The following is a 24,320-nucleotide window of genomic DNA, read 5'->3' as shown; positions in this document are numbered from 1 at the left end:
CCTCCCTCTCTGCACATCTCCCTTCCCCTCCACTGCTACTCTTTCTTAAACCCTTGACTTCATACGATGGGGATATTCAAGGAGACAAGTTTCTAGACTTCTCAAATTCTAGTAATTTTGTTTCTAATATGCTGAAATGCTTTTCTTTAATCCTGAATGAGAATTATATTAATTAAATTTGTGTCTTTCCACTTCACTCTGTTAACATGGTTTATGACGGTAATGGGTATTCTGATTAGGCATCTTTGTATTCCCAGGGCCACCTTACTTGATCGAAACATACACTTCTGAGTTTGATTTGCTGTTTCATTTAGGATTCTTACAGGAGACCTAAGAGACGTGGGTTCGATTTCTGGGTTGAGAAGATCCCTGAAGGAAGGCATGGCAACCCACTCCAGTATTCTTGCCTGAAGAAATTCTTCCTATGAACAGAGAAGCCTGGTGGGCTATGGTCCATAATGTTGCAAAGAGTCAGACACGACTGAAGTGACCATGCATTCGCTTTTGCTTTCCCTTTTTGTACTATACTATGAGGTTTTGTAAAGGTCTGGAATTTTATCCAATTTAGAAGCTATAAGTTAGCCCGTTTGTCTTGTGGATTGGGGCATAAGACATGAACTTCTGGGACACAATGGACTTTACTGTTCACAGCATAGCAAGCAGCATGAGCAGCATTTAAGACCCTCTTGGGCTTCAGGTCTCATAGAAGCAAAGGGAAAGGTTGCAGGTGGATGGTGCACATGCTGAGTGTGTGTGGCACTGAGAAACACCGAGCTTGGGGAAACCATCTCTCCTGTACAAGATCTGCTCTTTGTCTTACACCTCATCTTTCAAGGCTGTTCACTGATAATTGGCCCAGGCAGAGTTTTCAGGGCCTTTTATTCTTGACTTAGCTGCAAGAACATATAGGGAGTATTAAGGTACCAGGCAGATTGCTTTTCCCAGAATGGTTTTTTATCAAGTTACACTAATCTCAATTAACATGATGAATTTTTTTTTTCTAATCCCATAATCTACTTGGATAATATGTGTTGCTTGAAGTTTTGGTAAATATACAGCAAAAGGGTGTTATTTTGAGGGAGGCCTGGAACAACTGTGATGTGGTGGTCATTTTAGGTTACTGATTTTCAATTTTTTCCATAAATATTCATAATTAACGATTGTTAATTATCCAAACAATTAATGATTGTTTGGATCTACTACATCTCTGTTTATGTCTCCTTCTTTATTCAAGATATTATTTGTTTGTACCTTTTAATTTTCTATCAGTCTGTTATGTGTTTTCCCCCAAACAAACAGCCTTTGGTTCATATTCTATAGTTTCTGCATTGTCCTCTGATCTTCAATCTCTCCCACACAGAGCTGTGGGAACCAACTCCTTAAATCTTCTATATACACACTAGTGAGTTCAAATTGGAGTGCAAACTATGGTTGCTATCTTCCTGTTTTGTGAACTGGTCCAGCACACCTTCCATCTTCAAAATCTCTATGAAAGAAGTAGGTACAAGCCATCTCCCAAACTCCTGGAGGAACAGTTTCCAATGTCCAGAATTTCATCTTGCACTGACCCAGCAGTGGCATCAGGGCGGGTCTGTGGATTTCTGGAGCACAGCAATCATTTAGCCTGAGAAGGAGACGTCCCATCTCATCCTTTCAAGCACTCCTGCTGCCCACCCCAATCCAAGTAATTCTCGTTAGTCAGACCCCTCTCGCTTGGTCTGGGGAACAGAAATGCTGGTCCAAAATTGTCTTTCAGTACACAGGCTGTAGAGTCTTGCCCAGTTGTTCTTGATTCTCCTTAGAATCTAGGGTATCATTGCTTCTTCTCAAGCTTAGGTTCTGGGGTTTGTTTTTTGTTTGGGGGGGATTTTCTAAGTTAGGGACAGCTTTGAACAAACTGTGGACCAGTATTTTCTGAAGTGCCCTTTGTGATAAAAATGTAAAAAATTGAATAAAGCCACCTAATACAATAATATAAATGAATTGACAAGTATATATAGTCTGGGTTATATTTAAGAAAATCAAACATCTCAAATTCATAGAAATAGAAAGTACAATGGTGGTTACTATGGGAAGGAAACGAAGAGTTTCAGTTTTGCAAGATGAAAAAGTTTTGGAGACAAATTGCATAACATTGTGAATATATGCAAAATTATCAAGCTGTATGCTTAAAAATGGCTAAGATGGTAAAAAAAAAAAAAAACAAGCAAAGAAAATCAGAATATATGATATGAAGCTGACATGGGAATTTATTTTGTAGAAAAGCAACAACTAGAGAACGCCATACAACCCTAGTACATCTAAAGTACTATCTATAAAAATGACAACTGCTCACAACGACAACACTGAAGCACTGAAAGATACCAAACTACCTTCTGAATCCAAGAAGTCAAAGTATAATCAGTACTGTTTTAATGTTCTTACATATATTGAAATTCTAATACTCTGACAAGTGGTAAACCAGATAACCAGAACATCCAATAATGTAACTTTGGGTGATACATAACATGACTTGGTGATATCCAAGTCTTTTGACAATACATAAACTTACTCATACTCATCTGGCGTATCTCCATACATATTTTAAAATTCCAATTTCTTGGTCAAATGATGTATTTTTCAAATTATTAAATATATTTAGATGTCTTTACTATACAAAGTTAAATGTACAACTAAATTAGTAAAAAGTGCTGAGGTTTTATTGGAACAATTAATATTCTGACAAAAATGTTTATGAATGTACTCTGTACTTTACTAATACTGCCTTTTTTCATTTATATCTAAATTTCCCCTTCTATTTAATAACCAGTTTTGATTTTTTATATGAAATCTATAACTTCTTAATTCATACAGATTCTTCTCTTTTTCTCCTTATTTCTTAGCTTAAATTCAGTTTAAGTTTTATTGGTATCTTAAGCTTCATGTGTATTCTTACTCCTAAACACCAGCAGTTCTTCAGAGGCCTAAAATCCAGCATGGGAATCACTATATTAAATTAGTTCTAGAAAAAAAAAAATTAAGATTTTTTTTCTGAAATATACAGAACATGTCATGCCAAATCTCTTGTTTATACAATAAACTGGTAATATTGGTAAATTGCACATATAGCTTATATTCCCAAAACAGAATAACTTAAATATTAAAACGTACCTTTATGTTACCACCATAACTGACCTTATAGGCATAACAAATGACAATATTCAATACAAAAAAATCACAAAATCCACTAACCTTAAGTGCTATGGATCGCATCATACGAACTCATCTCCCTATGACCTATTCAAACTACAGACAGCAAACTATAGCTTTAAGTTTAAATTCTAGCATTTAAACCCTAATTAGAAATTTATACGAAACACAATTTTATGTTCAAATATGGAAATAAGCAACATAATTCCAAAACCCAAAAGTATCCCAGCATTCTGTAAAAAGAAATATCCCCAGCGGCTACATCCGTGGTCACTAGCATCATTGTGCAACATCTCAGGTACCTTTAAAACAAACAAAAAAAGAGCAACCTTTAAGTTTCCAGAACCACAGATTTTAGAAGAACTTCCAGGACACTGTACTAGCTTTCTATGTAGCTGGATATACCATGAGTCAAATTTCTAAAACATGAATCTAGCTAATAAGGTCACACAGCATTTCCTAACAGTTAATTAACAATGACTACTCATGGTCTGCTCAGCAAATCAAAATTATATTGATTCAGTTTACTCCACTGTAAAATGGAGAGCTACACTGATTACCCTGCTTACTGTCTGTATCTGTACATAACATGTGGTTCACTTAAAGTTCAGAGATATGGAAATCTTTTATAAAATATAATCTTAGCAGTAAGACTGGCTGAGACTGTTAAGTGGACTTTGGTGACAAAAAGATAGGACTCCTTTATCCGTTACTAAGGATCCTTTAAGTGTTCTGATGCATACACAGTTTGCCAACAGTATGTGGCTTGTACTAGGTTTCTCACAAGTCTATGTACAATTCAATACTTGATTACTGAAACTCTCCTCTCAGAACGACACATCAGAAGCAGGTAGATACTTCTGTGTATCCTGAAGTATACTTTGTATACTTTGTTGAGCACAGAATCTCACTGCTACTACATTTACCCTACACTCTTTTAAAAAATGCTGTTTCATTGAACATTTTTATTTCATTGTTAGTCAATTCTGTAATTTGACTTCTTAAAAACTTACCATATCAACCAGAGCAACATACATGAACAAGCCTGCAGTAAGTGCAAATATCCACATAGAAACATTCTCAGCATAATGACCAATGAAAATTCCTGTGGCCATTCCAAGATACGCCAGCATGGCTGACAGGGCATTATAAAGAACAGCCTGCTTAACAGTCATGCCAGCCTTCAGTAAGACAGCAAAGTCACCTTTAACAGAAAACACAAAAAGGCAATTAAAGTCATTAAAAAAATCATTTTTAAGACATATACCCAAAAGACTTTCCAGATTTAAAAAATCCTCCAATTTTTTTGAGGAGTGGGAAAAAAAAAGACAAAATTAAGAATCACCCAGGGTTAACAGTTAATCAGTTTTATAAACTAAGATATCTTTTATCCAAAGTTTTTCTTAAGGTTTCTTGTTTGTCAAAGAATGTCAATACCAAGAATCTACCACTGAGCTCTTGCACTGTCTTCAAGGGGCTTTCAAATGACCACAAGCAGGAAGAGGGAGTAGAGAACACACAGGAAATGATCAGCAAATGATTAAGGCAATATGCATCATAATTAAGAGCTGAAGAGTCTAATGTTCTGGTTATAAAAGAAGAAAAGAAATTAAGATCAAAGTACTTCAGAGAGGCTTCGTGGAGCCTGAAGGATCTAGAATGTGGAACACAAATCAGATGTTGAGGCTTACAAGCATCGAACAGGAAGATGGGAGGCCTTCGAAATGGCAGAACACACGCCAAGGGACAAAGGTGAGAATGGTGCGACAGGCATGTGGCCACCGGTAAGAAGAAAAACAGAGACACACACAGAACCAGGGCAACTCTGGGAAGGTTTTAAGTCCTGCTGCTGCTGCTAAGTCGCGTCAGTCGTGTCCGACTCTGCGCGACCCCATAGATGGCAGCCCAACAGGCTCCCCCGTCCCTGGGATTCTCCAGGCAAGAACACTGGAGTAGGTTGCCATTTCCTTCTCCAATGCATGAAAGTGAAAAGTGAAAGGGAAGTCGTTCAGTCGTGTCCAACTCTTAGTGACCCCATGGACTGCAGCCTACCAGGCTCCTCCGTCCATGGGACTTTCCAGGCAAGAGTACTGGAGTGGGTTGCCATTGCCTTCTGGTGACAGAGAAAAAGAATATTCAAAACACAATTCGTCAACTTCTCTTTCTTTTTAGTTCCAATGACATTCTCTTTGTCAAGTTCTCTCTGTTAATGGAAGATGACTCTTTATTTGCCTATGGTCTTATTCCTATTCTGTGTACAATGAAAACAGGGACTGACGTCACCATACGCTGATACAGGAAAGTATCTGGCAGGGGAAGAGGACCAGAGATGGGGCTCAGGGATCTGTTTGGCAACCCCACACAGGCAATTGTGTAATCAGAGTTGCAGGGTTAGAATTCTGGCTGGAAACAGACTTGTCCTTAGTAAGAAACAAAGCTAGCTAGGATAGTAGACTTATGAGAAGCCATAAATGAGAAAGCCTGCTGGAAACTATTGTTAGCAAAAGCCAGTAGTGACACTAAGATATGCTACCCACCTGGAAAATACCATTTGAAGGGTTCTCTTACCTAGTTCATGAGGCAACTCATGACAAAACACGGCAACAGAAGTACTTAAACCACTTGATAAACCTTCAGTAAAAGCAGCACCTGTGTAAAAAAAATCACTGCAGTATTTTGTGGGTGTGTATTTTTAAAATTTGTATAGCACATACAATGAGGTGAAAGAAACTATATTCTGGTTGTGAATAAACAGAACTTTCTCAACTGCACTCTGTAACTTCTTCATTACTAATCTTAGATTACATTCAATTAGGCTTAAATTTCCCAAAGGAGAACAAGGAGATATGATTGAAGGGAAGGTTGGGCTGTGCCTTAAAGCGATTAAATGATCTTACACAAACCTGAGAAGTAACTGCTACCACATAAAGCACTTATGGAGAAATATAAAACAAACTGATTTAAAAGGTTTAGGGGAAAAAACCTCAGGAATCAAGAGTACAAATATGTTTCCATGCCTCAGAGGAATCCACTGTGTAACTAGACTTTTTTACTTTTATTCTTTCAATGTCTTGATAAGGGAGGTTTAAGACAAATAGCTCCCTGCTTTTAAAAGTTAACACGTTATACAACTGATTACTTACAACCATGACTGAGCATTTGCACATCCTTCTGTGTCGCTTAAGTTGTGCATGGTGCAGAGGAGGAAGTGCATGGTGCAGAGGAGGAAGAGTGCAGTGCGGGGAGCAGGGCCTGGGCTTATCTCAGCTGGGCAACAAAACAACACTGCCTCGTCGGACCTCGCCTACCTGCTCCATAATTATTTCCATGGCTCCTTCTAGAACTCTGTGGGTCTGTGTATGTGCACAAGTGCTCATTCATGTTCAACTCTTTGCAACCCTATGGACTATAGTTCACCAGGCTCCTCTGTCCATGGGATTTCCCAGGCAAAATACTGGAGTGGGTTGCCATTCCCTTCTCCAGGGGATCTTCCTGACCCAGGAACTGTCTCTTGAATCTCCTGCTTTGCAGGCTGATTCTTTACTACTGTGCCACCTGGGAAGCCCCTCCCTTCCTGCACTAAATTACTACAATTCATAAATATTCTATTATCTTTCAATGGTAGCACAACTTACAAAAAGTCTGTAATTCTTCTTTGGGTACGGATTAGTAATTTAAATTTATTAGGTAGATGAAGATTCCTTTAGCATAATAGAAAAGATGGTGGAAAAGATACTTTCACTTTAATAATACATACTATTTATATTGCAGATAAAAGAAAGTAATTTTTGAGAAAGTAACTTCAATTTAGTTAAGGGGCCAAGCAGTTTCCAGTACTTTTTCATCTTATCCCACATTTATCAAGTACATCACTGTCAAAGCAGTCAAAGAAGAGATAACATTTTGATAACCTTGGATGTTAACAGCCTTATCAAACCAACCTACTCTTTGCTAAAATCAGCAGCTTAAAGTGGCATTTTCAGAGATCAACAAACAAGGGCTGAAACACAGAGACATACCAATTGCGAGGCCATCGCTGAAATTGTGCAGGCCGTCCCCCATGATCACCATCCAGGCCAATGTGGCGATGCCAGCGTCTTTCAGCTCCTCCCGAGAGTAGCGCTGGCTGTGGCTGTGGGGGTGGTGGTTCTGGTGGTGGTGGTGATGGAGAATATGATGGTAGTCATGATGGTGGTGGATGAGATCATCGGACTGGCCGAGTGTATCATGGAAATGCGAATGGCATTTATTCTTGCACCCTCTGGGTACATATTCATTGTAAACTTCCTGCGGATGGGCATGAGCTATCATGACCTCCTCTTCTTCCAAGATTGCTGGCTGCTGAGAATCAAAGTGGGAGGGCTCTTGTGAGTCAGCTCGTAAATAGCCTTCAGGTCCTAGATGTAAACATAAAGGACATTGGGACAAAGTCAAATGGCTCTGTTAATGCGCACATTTCAAAATCTCCACTGACAGAGTCAACAAGACTTCAAAGCATGGCAACTCTCTCACATACATCTGCCTGGCAGACTAGACTTTAGAGTACTGTTGACGAAAAACATCAGTATGTTTTAGTAAATTTTAGAAGTTAAATGATTTCACTAAGAATGGATTTTAAATGATAGCCTTCAGTAACTGCCCCAGATCCTCCCTTAAATTCTTTTGCCTCCCTATGTTTTTCAAGATATTTTTTTTCTGATTATAAAAGCAGCACACACATTTTAAAAAAATATTTCACTGTTGACATTTAAAATATTTTAGAAAAATATTCCAGAAAAGTTGGAAATAAAAAACATGCACAATTCTGTCATCTGAGTTCCTCTCTTTCAAAATTCAAGGGAAAGCAAAAGAGGGGAATTCCTTGGTGGTCCAGTGGTTAGGACTCTGCTCTTTCACTGTCAAGGGTCTGGGTTCAATCCTCAGTCAGGGAACTAGGATCCTGCAAACCATGTATTGTGGCCAAACAAAAATTAAAAAGGAAAAGCAGAAGAATGTGAAATACCATCATCACCAGGAAACATTTATCTGTGTAAACTGCAACAATAGGTTTTGCTTTTTCTTTTTTTTACACTGGCATCAACTTTTCTGGGAGCATTCCTGACACTATGGTCCAATTTTAAAAGTTATTTCCTCTCATCATTATAAATTTCACTGGAAATTCTAAAGACGGAATAGATGCAGGAAGACAAGTCAAAGTATTTCACTCACTCTTTAGAGAGGAGCAGCATGCTGGAGACAAAGGGTGGACAGAAAGTCTTAGGACTGCCCAGTAGCAACAATAAAGCTGCTCTTCCTCCTCTGTCAGCAACTGAGTGTCTACTCTGGGCCAGGCACCAGGACAAAGTGGAGCAGAACAAAGTCTCTGCCTTCAGGAAGCTCATGTTCTTGGGGGAGATAGCCACTTAACAAGGAAATACAGGTATAAATAAGGTACGGCACTGGACAGCATGGGAAGAAAATAGAAAAGGCGAATATGAGGAGAGTGAGTGGGAGACCTCTGTATTGGGATGAGCCAGGAAGGCCTCTAAGAAGGAGATGTCTGAGTTTGAGATTGAAACAATAGGAGGAGTTTATATGAAGACCTGGGAGAAAAGTGCTCCAAGCAGGAGAAACTGAGTATCAGCCTCTGAGACAGATCTGGTATACTCACAGGATGAAAAGGAGGCTGTGAGGCTGGACAGAGTGAACCATCCGGGGAAGTGGAAGGCAGGGCAGGACCTCAAAGGTCATCATGAGGCATTTGGTTTAAAATTTTAATTTTAACTGAGCCTGTCCAACAAGAAATGCCAGGCTAACAAGCTCTAGGAAACATAGTAACACAGTAACTTTACAGTGAAGAAACACAGGAGACACAGCCTTAGCCAAGTGATCAAAATTACCACCACCGCTACGTGACCCAGCATCATGGTGGGAGGCAGGTCACGTCACTGAAAAGGATGTAACACACTTTGTGCTATTCCTGCCCCGAGTGATCAACCTGATGCAAAAACAACAACCTCAAAATGAGGGACAATAAGAGGCAACATCTGACCCTGAATTGTACTCTGGATCATTTTTTTTTTCCTTTTGGGGGTTAGGGGAGTATAAAGAAATTATTAAGACAATTGGAAAAACATGAAAATGGTGGGTCTATAGACTAGAAAATGGCATTGTATCAGCTTTAATTTCCTGGTGTTGATCACTGACCTGTAATTACATAAGAGAATGTCCTTTCTCTTAGGAAATATAACAAGTATTTAGAGGTAAAGAAGCATCACTTTTGTAACTTACTCTCAAATGGTTTAGAAAAAAAAATGAGTAGTATGTATATACACGGAGAAAGAGAGAAAGAATGATAAATGTACACAAAATAACTGGGGAATACAGGAAGAGGCAGAGGAATTCTTCATACTATTCTTGGAACTTTTCTCTAAGTTTGAATTTACCTCAAAATAAAAAAATTATAGAAAGAAGACATATAAATATACATAGAAATAACCAACTTACTGGCAATTAAAAGAAAGTATAAGTTTAAAAAGAGGGGAGGGATTCCCTGGTGGTCCAGTGCTTAGGACTTGGCATTGTCACTGCCGGGGCCCAGGTTCGATTCCTGGTTGGAGAACTAAGATCCCAGAAGCCTCGTGGCACAGTCCAAAAAAATAAAAAAAAGAGGGAGGGGAAGGTTAATGGGGTTGGAATATGGTCCCATCTCTTGCAGATAGTCCGAGTTGCCTGCAAATCACAGAGCAATGGACTCCCCTCCAGCTCTCAGATTTATAAACTTACGATCATCTGCATCTACTTTCTCCTCATTTGTTGAAAGTTGAGATTCATACTTGGACAGCTGCTTTTTAATCTCCACATCATCATCATTTTCAGGTTTTTTCTGATTCTGTAACAGCAAGGAAAAGCAGTACTTGAAATAAGTGGTTTACTTATGCATACACCTTCAGATAAACAGTTAAGCAAAAGATTTCATAGAACAAGACAACAGTAACAGACTTCTAAAGGAATAAACCCCATCTAAGGGCAAGGCCTGCACTTAACTTTATAGCACCTAGTAGTTTGTTTTAGGCAGAAACTGTTCAGAAAGGTAAAGGATGATGCATCAGTAATATGAAAGAAAAACCACACACTCATCTTTCTGCTGGTCCCTCAGGTCACACAGTATAATCTGTTCTCATGAAAACAGCACTGCATCCCCTGGGAGCTATTTAGAAATGCATGATCTCAGGCCACACCCCAGAGCGAATGGATTAGAACCTGGATTTTAACTAGATCTCCAGGTGACTCACACACACATTAAAGTTGAGCTCTGCCTCAGGCCATCAATTCAGAACAGGCACATCCTCCTGGCAAGTACTGATCTGCTAACTACCTGCCTGGTTTCCTTCAATGCCTCTTTTGGGCAATGAAAGCCCATACTTGCCACACTTTTTATAACTTAAAATTATACCGTGATACTGATATGTACTTGTTACTAAAACTAAAATACTTTTGCTGTCATAAAACGCCATTACCAAGTTTTCTCTTTTGAAATAAACCCTAGTAGTCAGTCTTGAATTTATCACTAGATTTTTAAACCAGCTGAATACCATACTTGAGATACTGTCCATATCTCAGAACCCAAGAATGAAGGTCACTGTTAGAACAATGGTGCCTGTGTATTACCGACTTACGGAGAATATTTAAGATAAGGAAAACGGTCACAAAAACAATCACCTTCTTATTTGCAGTATCTTTTGAATATGACTCAATCCCCACCATAACTGAGATTTCATTTTTAGCTCTAACAGTATATAAAATATCTGCACATTTTTAGGTTATAAGAGTTTTTAAAAGGAAGCACAAACCAATCTTTATACCTACCCCTGGCATGATGCCTCAAACACAGAAAGTACTTAAATATTTGTGAAAATAAGTGAATTCAGGATACTTTAAGTCACTTAATTGATGTTTTATTTCTTGTTGAGCAATGACTATCTCTAGTTTTTAACCAATTCTTTCATTCCACAAGTATTAAGGGGCTCTAACGTTTCCTGTGCTGAATCCTGGCAATACATTAATACACCATAAACCAAGATACACACAGTCCTTGTTCCCATGGAGCTTATCACCCACAGGGAGGGAAGTTTTATACAGGTAATGATTACACAATTCTTTGATTGCAATTTTTGATACACTTTCAGTTCAGTTCAGTTGCTCAATTCTTCGGCACTCAGCCTTCTTCACAGTCCAACTCTCACATCCATACATGACCACAAGAAAAACCATAGCCTTGACTAGACGGACCTTTGCTGGCAAAGTAATGTCTCTGCTTTTCAATATGCTATCTAGGTTGGTCATAACTTTCCTTCCAAGGAGTAAGCGTCTTTTAATTTCATGGCTGCAGTCACCATCTGCAGTGATTTTGGTGCCCCCAAAAATTAAGTCTGACACTGTTTCCACCGTTTCCCCATCTATTCCCAAGAAGTGATGGGACCGGATGCCATGATCTTTGTTTTCTGAATGTTGAGCTTTAAGCCAACTTTATACATTTTACAAAGGACAAATACACAGTACTACAAGAGTGTATAACAAGACCTAACTAACTCCCACGACAGGATTCGTCCAGGAAGTGATGTTTATGCCAAGACCTAAAGATGAGCAGGGGTTTGCTGGAGAAGGGTGGGGAGGAGTAGTCCAGGCAGGGAGATGGCATGTGGGAGGACCCTAAAGCAGAAAGGGAGCAGCCCCTTCTTTAACTGAAAGAAGTGCAAGGTGGTTGGGGTCTGGTAGGTCAGAGACTGGGCGGCCAGTATTGAGGCTGGGTAGTGGGGAGTCCAGACAGTGCAAACCATGGACTATGGACTTCATCCTGTAGTGGACTTCATCCATCATGAAGCTATGGACTTCATCCTATAAGCAATGAGACTGAGAGAGACAGAGGATTTTCAGCAGTGGTGTCCAACCTCATCAGACTCATTTAAAATCACTCTGCCCTCTCCACTCTGGATTAGAAGAGGGTAACAAAATAATGTAGACAGTCTAGTCAGGAGGCAGCTGCTGTCAGTCAGGTAAGCCGAGCTTAGACCAGAACAACAGCAAGGAAGATGGAGAGAAACAAATAATTTCACTTCTGGATACACTTAATAAAACTAGGTTGGATATGAGGATGAGGGGGATTCATAGATGATTTTCAGCCTAAGGTTTCCAGCCTAAGCAAGAAACCTGAGAATCTGGTAGAAAGAAAGTCTGAGGTAGAAATATCGTTAAGAGCCTACTGCTACTGCTAAGACACTTTAGTTGTGTCCGACTCTGTGCGACCCCATAGACAGCAGCCCACCAGGACTGCCCCGTCCCTGGGATTCTCCAGGCAAGAACACTGGAGTGGGTTGCCATTTCCTTCTCCAGTGCATGAAAGTGAAAAGTGCAAGTGAAGTCGCTCAGTCGTGTCCGACTCTGTGCGACCCCATGGACTGCAGCCTACCAGGCTCCTCCATTCATGGGATTTTCCAGGCAAGAGTACTGGAGTGGGGTGCCCCACACCAAGTATGTGATTCAACCCTAATTTGAATAAAGAGATTGACATATATGGATGTCTTAAGGGAAATCCTAGGTAAAATGTTCCATTATAAGACTCTGATGCTGGGAAAGACTGAAGGTGGGGTGAGAAGGGGACAACAGAGAAGGAGATGGTTGGATGGCATCACTGACTCGATGGATATGAGTTTGAGTAAACTCTGGGAGTTGGTGATGGACAGAGAAGCCTGGCGTGCCACAGTCCATGGGGTTGCAAAGAGTCAGACATGACTGAGTGACTGAACTGAACTGAACTAAACTGATGGGTCTGAAGAGCTACCAATGCTTACCATGTAAGGAGTAGTTTTTTCTTTTTGACAGAACTAAATGAGATTTAAAACTGTTATATAAGTAACACTAAGATCTGGATGCCCTTGAAAAAAAATAAATGCAATAGTTTCTAAAAAGGAAGAGAACATGAAATGTTTGTGAAACATCTGTGGGAAGTCTTTGCTTAGAAATCATGCTTATTTACTATTTAATGCTTCTTATGCGTGTGTGCAAAGTTGCTTCAGTTGTGTCTAACTCTACATCCCCATGGACTGTACTTAGCCCGCCAGGCTCCTCTGTCCATGGGATTCTCTAGGCAAGAATACTGAAGTGAGTTGCCATGCCCTCCTCCAGGAGATCTTCCCAACTCAGGCATCGAATCTGCGTCTCTTACATCTTACTTGCACTGGCAGGCAGGTTCTTTACCACTACTGTCACCCGGGAAGCCCTTAATGCTTGTTAAACATTCAACAAGAATTTACCAATCCTCTACTATGTGCCAGACACTATTCGAGGCAATGGAGATATAGCAGTAAAGAAGATGGAGCGGTCCTGGCCCTTGAAAGCTCACATGCTAGCAGAAATTATCTGAGAACAGAAATTCCAAACTTCGTTAACTACAATGCATAATAATATATATGTAACAGTAATATATAGAATGCACTGTAATATCACTGTTACATTTAAAAACATGGGTCAAGACACAAGATTGATTTCACAACTCGCAAATAGTTATAACTTAAAGAGTCTGAAAAACACTGATCTGTATTGCTACAGACAGCCTACCTCTTAGAGTCCTATGTTAGAGCACCAGGGTAATAAACAGCACTTTTTAGGTAAAACTAGAAAATTACACTGAAATTAGAATGGCATCTGAAATAGAAATGCAGTAAAACAAACAAACACAAACAAACCCCTCCCCTGCAAAAAAAATCCTTGAGAATGCAGAGGAGGAGGATATATCCTCAAAGCCACCCAAGTGAAGCAGCAGGGACAATGGGGACATGGAAGACTTCCTGTATTAAGGAGGAGTCAGCTCTTGTTGCTTCACTTATTCCCTGTAAACTGACATTCAGTAAGGGTTCAAAATCTTCAGTTTGAGATTTAACTGACTGTAAAATCCATAAGGGAAAATATTCACAGGATGGAGGAGGCTACTCTGCTCACATGCACTGGGTTCCCAACCTGAGCTCTAAGCTCAGCAAGAATCAACTATGTTAGTTTTCAAGTCTTTTCATGCCAGCTATACCTGCTATTCCAAGTGCATGATTTAATTACATATTATTCAGACTATGAAATGCCAGTGAAAAGAGTTACTGCCATGAAAATTTAAGTTGAATGCTTCTGAAAGATTCAAAGGCAAGTTGCCAATTACATAAGGCAATCACTGTATAAATCTTTTTCTACATTAAAATAGCTTTACAAGTATGTAACCTCTTGCTCAATTTAAGAGAAACCAAAACTGGAAATTTAGAAGTAGCAGGGCTGCAGAGAAAAAAATGATCATACAGAACTCTGACTCCAAGAAGATCTTCAGTTCAGTTCAGTTCAGTTGCTCAGTCGTGTCCGACTCTTTGCGACCCTGTGAATCGAAGCACGCCAGGCCTCCCTGTCCATCACCAACTCCCGGAGTTCACTCAAACTCATGTCCATCGAGTCGGTGATGCCATCCAGCCATCTCATCCTCTGTCGTCCCGTTCTCCTCCTGTCCCCAATCCCTCCCAGCATCAGAGTCTTTTCCAATGAGTCAACTCTTTGCATGAGGTGGCCAAAGTACAGCTTCATCATCAGTCCTTCCAATGAACACCCAGGACTGATCTCCTTTAGAATGGACTGGTTGGATCTCCTTGAAGTCCAAGGGACTCTCAAGAGTCTTCTCCAACACCACAGTTCAAAAGCATCAATTCTTCGGCGCTCAGCTTTCTTCACAGTCCAACTCTCACATCCATACATGACTACTGGAAAAACCATAGCCTTGACTAGACGGACCTTTGCTGACAAAGTAATGTCTCTGCTTTTGAATATGCTATCTAGGTTGGTCATAACTTTCCTTCCATGGAGTAAGCGTCTTTTAATTTCAAGGCTTCAGCCACCATCTGCAGTGATTTTGGAGCCCCCCAAAATAAAGTCTGACACTGTTTCCCCATCTATTTCCCATGAAGTTATGGGACCAGATGCCATGATCTCAGTTTTCGAATGTTGAGTTTTAAGCCAACTTTTTCACTCTCCACTTTCACTTTCAAGAGGCTTTTTAGTTCCTCTTCACTTTCTGCCATAAGGGTCGTGTCATCTGCATATCTGAGGTTATTGATATTTCTTCCGGCAATCTTGATTCCAGCTTGTGCTTCTTCCAGCCCAGCGTTTCTTATGATGTACTCTGCATATAAGTTAAATAAGCAGGGTGACAATATACAGCCTTGACGTACTCCTTTCCCTATTTAGAACCAGTCTGTTGTTTCATGTCCAGTTCTAACTGTTGCTTCCTGACCTGTATACAGGTTTCTCAAGAGGCAGGTCAGGTGGTCTGGTATTCCCATCTCTTTCAGAATTTTCCACAGTTTATTGTGATCCACACAGTCAAAGGCTTTGGCGTAGTCAATAAAGCAGAAATAGATGGTTTTCTGGAACTCTCTTGGTCAACATCAAATGACCAGAATATGAGCACACAAATGGCCAAAATGTGTACATGTCATTATTAAGCGTCCCCATGGGGACAATCTTTTGACTGATTTACCCGGTCACATCAGAGAGGAAGAGGAAGATAACCATAGGCAACTCCAAAGATATTTTCACCAGATATAGAGTCTACTGTTGAGCTTCATATTATTTCTGCAGGCACTTTGCAAACGGCAAGTCTGAGTGAGTCAGATAGTCTTTCAAACAAAACATAATATTTAGCTACTGAGTAATTTTAAAGCTGCACATACTTACTGTACATAACTCAAAGAGTTTGGGGTAAGTACACATCCGTGAAACCACCGCCACCATCGATGCCTTGTTTGGTCATTTATATAGATGTTTACCCTTTCCAGTGACTCTGAAGGGAATACTGAAGACAGAGAAGTCCAGGGTTACTGACTTCCATGAATGCTTCTGAGAGCAAAAAGGTACTGAACCTCCTCACAAATGAAGATCATACACCTTGGAAACACTCTGCTAACAGTTCAGTTCAAGTGCTGCTCTAAATAAATGTCCAATGCATAGTAAGTACTCAGTACAGTTTTTCTTACCTTTTTCTTCTTATCTTTAAATTGCTTGATCAATGTGAGGACATGTTCAACAAGAAACATGAAATACAGGCCTCCCAGAGCTGTCAGCCCTTTCCACGTAGAATCAAAATAAGTATTTTCTTGAATGTTTTGAGAAGACAGGTGGCTGAAAAGTGGTCCCTTCTTCATTTCCATTGCTGGTTCTTCATGGCTGTGACTATGGTGATGACTTGCATGAGACTAAAGGCAAAATAATACGATTTTATAAATTCATTTGCTTCACATGTCAGAAAAATTGGCTAAGATAATTAACGTCAAATATGAAACCATTCAGAATTAGGCAATTAACGTTCTACTTCAGAATGAGGGGAAGTTTAGGATATTAAAAGTAAAACTACCAATAAGCAGCAGTGACCCAGAGCTTAACATATATAATGCACGATGGCACTTCAGTGGAGTGGATCTATTCAGTGTAAAGACAGACACATTCTCCATCGATCCTCATAATGTACGGGTAGAGGGTATTTCCAATGTTTCTCCATGGCCACAAATAAGTCTTAACAGGCATATAGTGTCTACTGTTCATACATCCAGTGGAAAAGCCCCTACCACTGTTCTCAGTGTGCTTCCAAGAAGCCCAGGCTGGGTGATGGGCCCTGGCCAGCACCTGAGATCCAGGCACCCTGCCCCCGTGGCCCGCAGCTGGGTGCAGCAGGAGCTTCTGTCACTGCGTGTTAGGGAACCAGGTGTGGTGCACACCAAGGTGAGACTGGGGGTCATGGCTACAACCCATGCAAACGCTCCTAGAAACTAAATTTCCAGCCTTTTATACGTATCAATACAGAGCACAAACTGAAAATACATATATTCAATATATGTATTTATAGATGCATGCATTATGTATTAGTATTTAATGTTGAATAATAAAACACACTGAAAGTGAAAGTCTCTCAGTCCTGTCTGACTCTTTGTGACCCCATGCACTGTACAGTCCATGGGATTCTCCAGGCCAGAATACCGGAGTGGGTAGCCATTCCCATCTCCAGGGGATCTTCCCAACCCAGGGATCGAACCCAGGTCTCCCACTTTGCAGGCGGATTCTTTACCATCTGAGCCACGAGGGAAGCCCAAGAACACTGGAGTGGGTAGCGTATCCCTTCTCCAGTGGATCTTCCCTACCCAGGAATCGAACCAGGGTCTCCTGCATTGCAGGTGGATTCTTTAGCAACTGAGCTACCAGGGAAGCCCTATAAAACACACTAATGGGATAAATTATTTACTTACATGTGGAAGAAGGTGTAAGAAAGCATCACCACTCAGTGTCCCGACAGCCAATGCCACAAGGAAACTCAGAAGAAACTTGAAAAACACTCGATTCATGAGAGGCACTAAGATCACACCCAGCAAAGACAGGAAACTGATGACGGAAATGGCTATAAAGCCACCAACCCAGGCTGTCAAAGAGAACAAGACAGTGCAAAGGACAAAGCAAACAACTGACACACTTTCAAAGAGAGACTGTGGAGTGGCATAAAGTCATCTGTAAAAGCAGGGAAGTTTACACCTATGGCAGATTCGTGTTCATGTTTGGCAGAAACCAACACAATACCGTAAAGCAATTATCCTTCGATTAAAAACAAATAAATTAAAAAAAAAAAGTGGAGCTAAAGAAATACAAATGCAGTGGAACAGAACTGTGGTAATAGAGCAATAACCAAGAAGCTGGATCAAACATGACTGAACCCTCTGGGTAAAAGGCATAACCTAGGAGAACATTCTTCAGCGAGAGTCCATCTAGTCAAAGCTATGGTTTTTCCAGTAGTCATGTATGGATGTGAGAGTTGGACTGTGAAGATGGCTGAAGGCTGAAGAATTGATGCTTTTGTTTTTTTTTTTTGTTTTTTTACCCCCCGCTTCTCCCAGAATTGATGCTTTTGAACTGTGGTGTTGGAGAAGACTCTTGCAAGTCCCTTGGACTGCAAGGAGATCAAACTAGTCAATCCTAAAGGAAATCGACCTTGAATATTCACTGGAAGGACTGATGCTGAAGCTCTGATACTTTGGCCACCTGATATGAGGAACTGACTCATTGGAAAAGACCTTGATGCTGGGAAAGATTGACGGCAGGAGGAGAACGGGGACAATAGAGGATGAGATGGTTGGATGGCATCACCAACTCGATGGACATGAGTTTGAGCAAGCTCCAGGAGTTGGTGATAGACAGAGAGGCCTGGCATGCTGCAGTCCATGGCGTCGCAAAGAGTCGGATATGACTGAGCAACTGAACTGAACTGAGGGTGAAGGAGGGGGAAGGTATGGTTACCAAGGATGAACTCTCAATCACTTGGGAACTGTGCTTACAGACTCCCTTAACAGTTACATTATGAGAAAGAAGAGGAAAACGTTAGGAAAGGAGGGAAGAAAGGAGAAAGGAAAGGAAGCTGGGAATCAGTAATATCCTCAGTGAACAAAGCAATCAATTTTTCATTATAGGTTCTGAGCAACACAACTTACACTACAGCAGACTGTATCCTGGTTTCATGTATTAATAAGAGCACACTAGGATTAGGCTCCTAAACAACTCTGACCTTTCTCTAAACAATGTGACAACATACAAAGCAATCCCAACTTTTTAATAGGAGGATAACTGCTTTACAATGTTGTGTTGGTTTCTGCTATACAACAACGTGAATCAGTCATAAACATGCACACATCCCCTCCCTCTTGAACCTCTCTCCCGCCCCACCCTCACCCCACCCCTCTGGGTCCTCAGAGAATGCTGGGTTGAGCTCCCTGTGCTGTACAGCAGCTTCCTGTGTGTACGTGCTTAGTCACGTCTAACTCTCTGACCCCCTAGACTGTAGCCCTCCAGGCTCCTCTGTCCATAGGATTTTCCTGGCAAGAATACTAGAGTGGGTTGCCATCCTCTTCTCCAGGGGCTCTTACTGACCCAGGGATCGAACCCGAGTCTCCTGCATTGGCAGGTGGATTCTTTACCACTGAGCCACCAAGAAAGCCCCCAGCAACTTCCCACTAGCTATCTATCTTACACATGGTAATGTATATGTTTCAATAGAACCCAAAATTTTTGAATGACCTTGACATATCCTGTGGGAGGACCTCAGACAAGTTACTATATAATGTATTTTCTAGTTTTTGTTTATTTTTTTAGGGTAAAGCTAACACATTTGCTTTCTTCACATCCCAGGCAGAGAACAATTAAGATGATATATTTGGAATTATGCTGAAAAATGAGTAGGCTGATGTAAATAGAAGGAAAAAACACAACATAAATATATCTACTGGAAATTATTTTTACACAAAAAAGGCAATTTTACCTATTTGTAAAGAATAGGTCTTTGGAGGGATTTCAGCTTTCTTTTCACTTGTTGTATGAATCAGACATGATCTAGTATCAATCTGATTGATGATGGCTGGGCAGAGATAGTTGAACTCGGTGGCATTCAATGGAACCTGGATGCCCATGCCATGAGATGTAAGCAGCTTTGACGCATTGAAACACTAAAGAAAAAAGAAATAAACAGTGAAATCACCGAAAGGCATTCCCATTAGAGAATCTAAAAAAGCTGTTGATGACAAAACTCCCTTTCCTTACTGAAGCTACTTCTTTACTTAAGGTAAATCAAGACCAACTTTTGTTTTAAGTACTTTGGAATTTGCCTCAAGCTACCTGGAGATAACTTTGTCACAGGGCTGATTTCCCATCTCTTCTGCTTATTTCTTCCTGGGAGAAGCACATCACTAGTCACCTCTGGAGAAAGTCTCAAGACGAAAAAGTTTGAGGATAAATAGACATTCACAAGCCTGTTAACTCACTGTATAAACCTATTAAGGAAATGAGCTTTAATTTCAAGATGGGTTCATTAAAGATTGAGAAATATGTTGTTTCTGTACTAACGCTATCATACCTGGTCTAAACAAGCCCAAGGCATGTCACTCTTCCAGCAGTGACTGTACTTGCAAAACTTAGCTCAGTGCTGTGTACATACTTGGCAAAATAACACTTCACAACGAGAGAATATTAAATCTGTAGATTACTCACTCTGGCAGAGGACAACACTGGTTAATGAGACAAACCTGCACCGGCAGGCAGTTGTTTCAAAAATTTAATTAGATGACAAGCTTAGTTTGAAGAGAATCTCTGCTGGAGAATGTAAGCTCCCTCTTCTCACCGAACAAAAAAAAAAACAAACCCAAAAAACCCCACAAAAAACCACTGGCACTAGCACCTGTTTCTCATCTTCTAAAAGCTATTTTAAACTCCCACAATTCTTGGCCAATACTACTCTAAACAAATTTTATTACTAGTGTTGCTATGGGAATGACCATTAGTAGGATTATCCCAGAATTAGTAGTCATGTGATGGTTTGAATGAAATACTTAAGTTCTGCCTATTAATGTATACCAACTAATGCCTTGTTGTTGACATCTCTTAGCCAAGGCAAACTGTGTACAGCCTGGAAGTCTAGCTTCAGAGAAGAAAAACACATGAACTCAGGACTCACTGCCCAGACTTTTCACTTGTCCAGCACGTCACTCTAGGTAGCATCTCCAATTTCACCCACCTTACAAGTCACTGTGATCCCTTTGTCAAGGAGGCAAAGCTGCTCTTGCATTCTCTGGCCCTTTAAACCACACCTTTCCCTAAAACATGAATTCTAACTCCTGCTCTTTCGATCTTTCATTTTATGTATTTTTTTTTAATTAATAGTATTCACCTTTAAAGATTTTCTCCCCCAAAATAATTTCATATGTTTTAAATTCTATATTAGAAAATAGCTTCACCAGGCAGCATTATTCTTACCGAAGAACTTACCCCACAAGTTTTTTATCAGGAATGTTTTCAACATAGTGGAGACACTTTGAGCTAAGTGCCTTGCTCAGAAAGGAGAAATTCCCCGTTCAATGAACTCAACATTTTATTTTTAGTTTAGAGAGAATAGCAATGACAGGATAGACAGCAGGCACACTGATTAAAATAACGAGAAACATCTTACCTCCTGAGTATTTTCGCTTGGGCTTCTGGAATACATAAAGTCTTTTCTGGGCTCACTCATTGATTCATTGGTTCTCCTACTAGCCAGTCTGCTCGCCTGGCTCTTTCCTGTGACACTGGGTGGAGTGGAACTGTTCACATCTTTGGGGAGAAGTTTCCCATGTTTTGGAGTTTCTATGGTCTCGAGAAAGTGAGTTCCCTCAGAGACAGCATTATACACAGTTGAGGTCACTTCACTAGCACCGACACCCTCCTTGATTAAAACATTCCTTCTGCCACTGGCATGTTCTGATCGATGAGACCCCTTCCCGTGGCTGTTTCTCGGCTCTTTGCTTGAACCATCAGAGTCATGGTCTGGGCAGAGAGCTTTCCGACTATTTTTACTGGAAGCAGCATGATTATGGTGAGAGTGATGCTCATGGTCAGAGTGATGCTCATGGTCAGAGCGATGCTCATGGTCAGAGTGATGCTCATGGTCATGGTGTATATGAACTCTCTTAATCTTATCTATGCCTATATTCTGAAGCAACTTTTTGAACCCTTCAATTGACAGGGAATTATTTTCTCCATAGCGGTGGAAAAGCTGTTGTAGATGATGCTGCCGTGTGGTAACTGCCAAGTTAACATTAATGCCAGATTCCCAACTTGGAATAATTTTTTCAGTGGTCTGAGGGAAAGCAGTGGCTGGTCCTACTTCATGAAGGGGATTTGTGACTGACAGAGTGAAGGTCAGGATCAAGATCACTGATAAATTCCTCGCCATCGCACCTTCCTAAAGAAGACAGAAAACAAAAGTAAAGAAACAACCTTGTCTTCACTTCCAAAACAATTTGAATTAAGAAATCTCATGCTGAAAACTGATGTCTAATCAAATAACCAAGTTTAACAAAGCACCATCTAGAGTGATCAGTGTAGTCCTAGATACTGCAAAAAACAAACAAAAAACCAAACTGGAGTCCTAGGCTCTACCTCTGCATTGCTGAAACATGGGAAACAACTGGAGAGCAGTTGAGTGCTAAGACTCTGTAATTAACACTATAAAAGCAATAGTAATTCAGAGACTGGAGGGACCCATGTGGTCACAGCCATATTGGCATTATATCATGTTTCAAACAAGAATTCAAAACAAGAGAACACAAAACCCAAACTAGCTACCTCAACCGCGACCACCACCATTTCATAGAACAATCTTTTAACAGCAAAAAAGGTAAATATGGCAATCAGAATAAGTCACATTTAACATTTTTTTCTTAAACCGTATATAAATCTATTTGAGGCCTTTCTCCCCCAGTCCCATTCTTCAGAGGCAACTAATTTGGCCAGTTTCTTGAGAATTCCTCATGCATACTCAGGTACATGTGCGCCTTAATCATACTAATGGGATCTTTTGTTTTTCCACTCAACAAATGATATCTTTCCATGTGAGTATATACAAAGTGATCACATATTTTTGAATGACTGCACAGTAATAGTTCTTTAAGGAAATTAAAACTTTATTAAAAAACTGTGTTGCTCTTATTTTGCTATCACTCATCTGCACAATACTGCTGGGAACCAAAGAACTATGCTCCAAAGAGGAGTTAGGGATCCAGCTGAGCATTGAAAAGCAGAATTCCGTTAAGCAGACCAAAGTATAGGCCAAAAGAAGCAGCGAGACTAATATCTCAGGACCCAGTCAGCAGATGCCCAGTACCAATGATGGGTGGTGATCGTGACCAAATTGGTCTGCCTCCAGTGAAAATAAGGGGAGTGAGATGTCAAGGGCGAGGAGCAACTGAGCTCTACCACCTTCAGCGCTTCTTCCTTGGACCAGCTGGTAACACCTATTTCATACGGAGACAGAGGAAACCACTAGCAGGGATGTATGTGGAAGTGCGCCAAACGCTGTCAGCAGTATTGCACAGCGGCTGCTTATCGTTCTGTGAAAAGAGGACGTGCGCACTATCACCGGGCTAGACTCCTAAAAGAACAATCCTTGGGGCCCGAAGTTTTAAGGGGCAGAAGAAAACCTTTAAGAAATACACGAGGAGCGAGATGGGTGGGGACGGCACGGACGAATGGCTCTTTCCCAAGGGAGGGAAGGATGCTTAGGGCGGTCCCAGACCCGCCAGCGGATCTCCATCCCCGCAAGTCCGCGTGTGCTGGAGAAAAAAGCAGAAGGAAAGGGCCTGGAGAAACGGGTGAGCGGAGAAAACGGGAAAGAGCTCGCAAAACTGCCTAGAAGAGCTTTTTATTTTTAAACACCATAGTACTCTCTCGGAAAATGAGATGAACAGGACAAACCATTTCCTTTCCCCGTTGGACCCCGAAGCCCGCTGTGCACCCCAAACTGGGAAGTCCGGCTTCGCCGGCCCCGCGGGGTTCCCCTCTCCGCCCACCCTTCCTAGACCAGCGGGACTCACCTCTCCGCGGCCTCGCCGACCCCCGGCCCGCTCCCGCGCGCCGGTTCAAGTTCCCGCCGGCGGTGCGGAGCCGACCCTTACTCGTCTCCCTAGAGATCTCTACACGGCACGGAGAGGCGGCGGTCTCATCGGCCCGGCTGCCCCTCGGTCGGGGAAGCGCCGCGTAGACCCCGGCTAGCCGCGCCCCACGCGGCACCGCCGCCGCCTCCCGGGAGCAGGAGGACAATCACTAATTAGCGCCGCGCGCAGCGCGCTGCCAGGAGCCACCGCCTCCGCCGGCCTCGGCTGCGGGGCATGCGCAGTGCGGCTCCACCCCGTCCCCGGCGGGCGGGTCCGCGGGTCCGCCTGTTCGCTGGCGCCGCGGGGCTCGCAGGGGCGGGAGTGGGGCGGAGACGCGGTCCTGGTGCGCGCCGGGCGCCGAGATCTGCCGGGGGAGCTTTCCTCCAGCTCCTCCGCGCCCCCCGCCTCTCTGAGAAACTCGTTCGCCAACCCCCCACCACCACACCGAGCCAGCCCCGTCTGCCGCTGGGATCCCGGCAGTGAGGGCAGCGGGACGTTCTCTGGGCACACGAGTCCTGGGTCTTTCTGGAGGGTTCTGAGCGCTTCCGGTCGCGTCTGTGTTCCTGGGACGCAGGCCGTGCTTGGGCCACGGTCCTCGACTCGAGGGTCAACGTTACCACAGACAGAGGGCCG

At 41.7% G+C, this 24,320-nt stretch overlaps 1 protein-coding gene across 1 annotated transcript; it reads right to left on the bottom strand.

Moving 5' to 3' along the window:
- Positions 1-1,995: 1,995 nt before the first annotated feature.
- SLC39A6 (solute carrier family 39 member 6) lies at positions 1,996-23,914 on the bottom strand. The gene is made up of 10 exons (XM_086372734.1): positions 23,628-23,914; positions 21,227-21,997; positions 19,547-19,730; positions 17,493-17,662; positions 16,230-16,448; positions 9,955-10,060; positions 7,209-7,586; positions 5,758-5,838; positions 4,203-4,393; positions 1,996-3,491 (listed from the first exon to the last, which is right to left on the bottom strand). Exons 2-10 carry the CDS (start codon positions 21,986-21,988, stop codon positions 3,339-3,341), a joined length of 2,244 nt encoding a protein of 747 aa, XP_086228860.1. The 5' UTR covers positions 21,989-21,997; positions 23,628-23,914; the 3' UTR covers positions 1,996-3,338.
- Between the last annotated feature and the right edge of the window lie 406 nt (positions 23,915-24,320).

This window comes from Bos grunniens, chromosome 24 (assembly GCF_055505025.1).
Source record: "Bos grunniens cultivar Pamir isolate PY7600 chromosome 24, Bosgru_T2T1.0, whole genome shotgun sequence".
NCBI lineage: Eukaryota > Metazoa > Chordata > Mammalia > Artiodactyla > Bovidae > Bos > Bos grunniens.
The sequence above is the reverse complement of the archived record's forward strand: the minus strand, read 5'-3'. Positions and strand labels throughout refer to the sequence as shown.

Bases quoted from the DNA above. Each gene is read 5' to 3' on its own strand.
- SLC39A6 (XM_086372734.1), bottom strand. From the start codon at position 21,988: ATGGCGAGGAATTTATCAGTGATCTTGATCCTGACCTTCACTCTGTCA. The intron at 16,449-17,492 runs GTAAGTAAATAA...TTTTGCCTTTAG, and splicing joins TCTTACACCTTCTTCCACAT to TCTCATGCAAGTCATCACCA. The intron at 4,394-5,757 runs GTAAGAGAACCC...TTTCTGTTAAAG, and splicing joins TGAGTTGCCTCATGAACTAG to GTGACTTTGCTGTCTTACTG.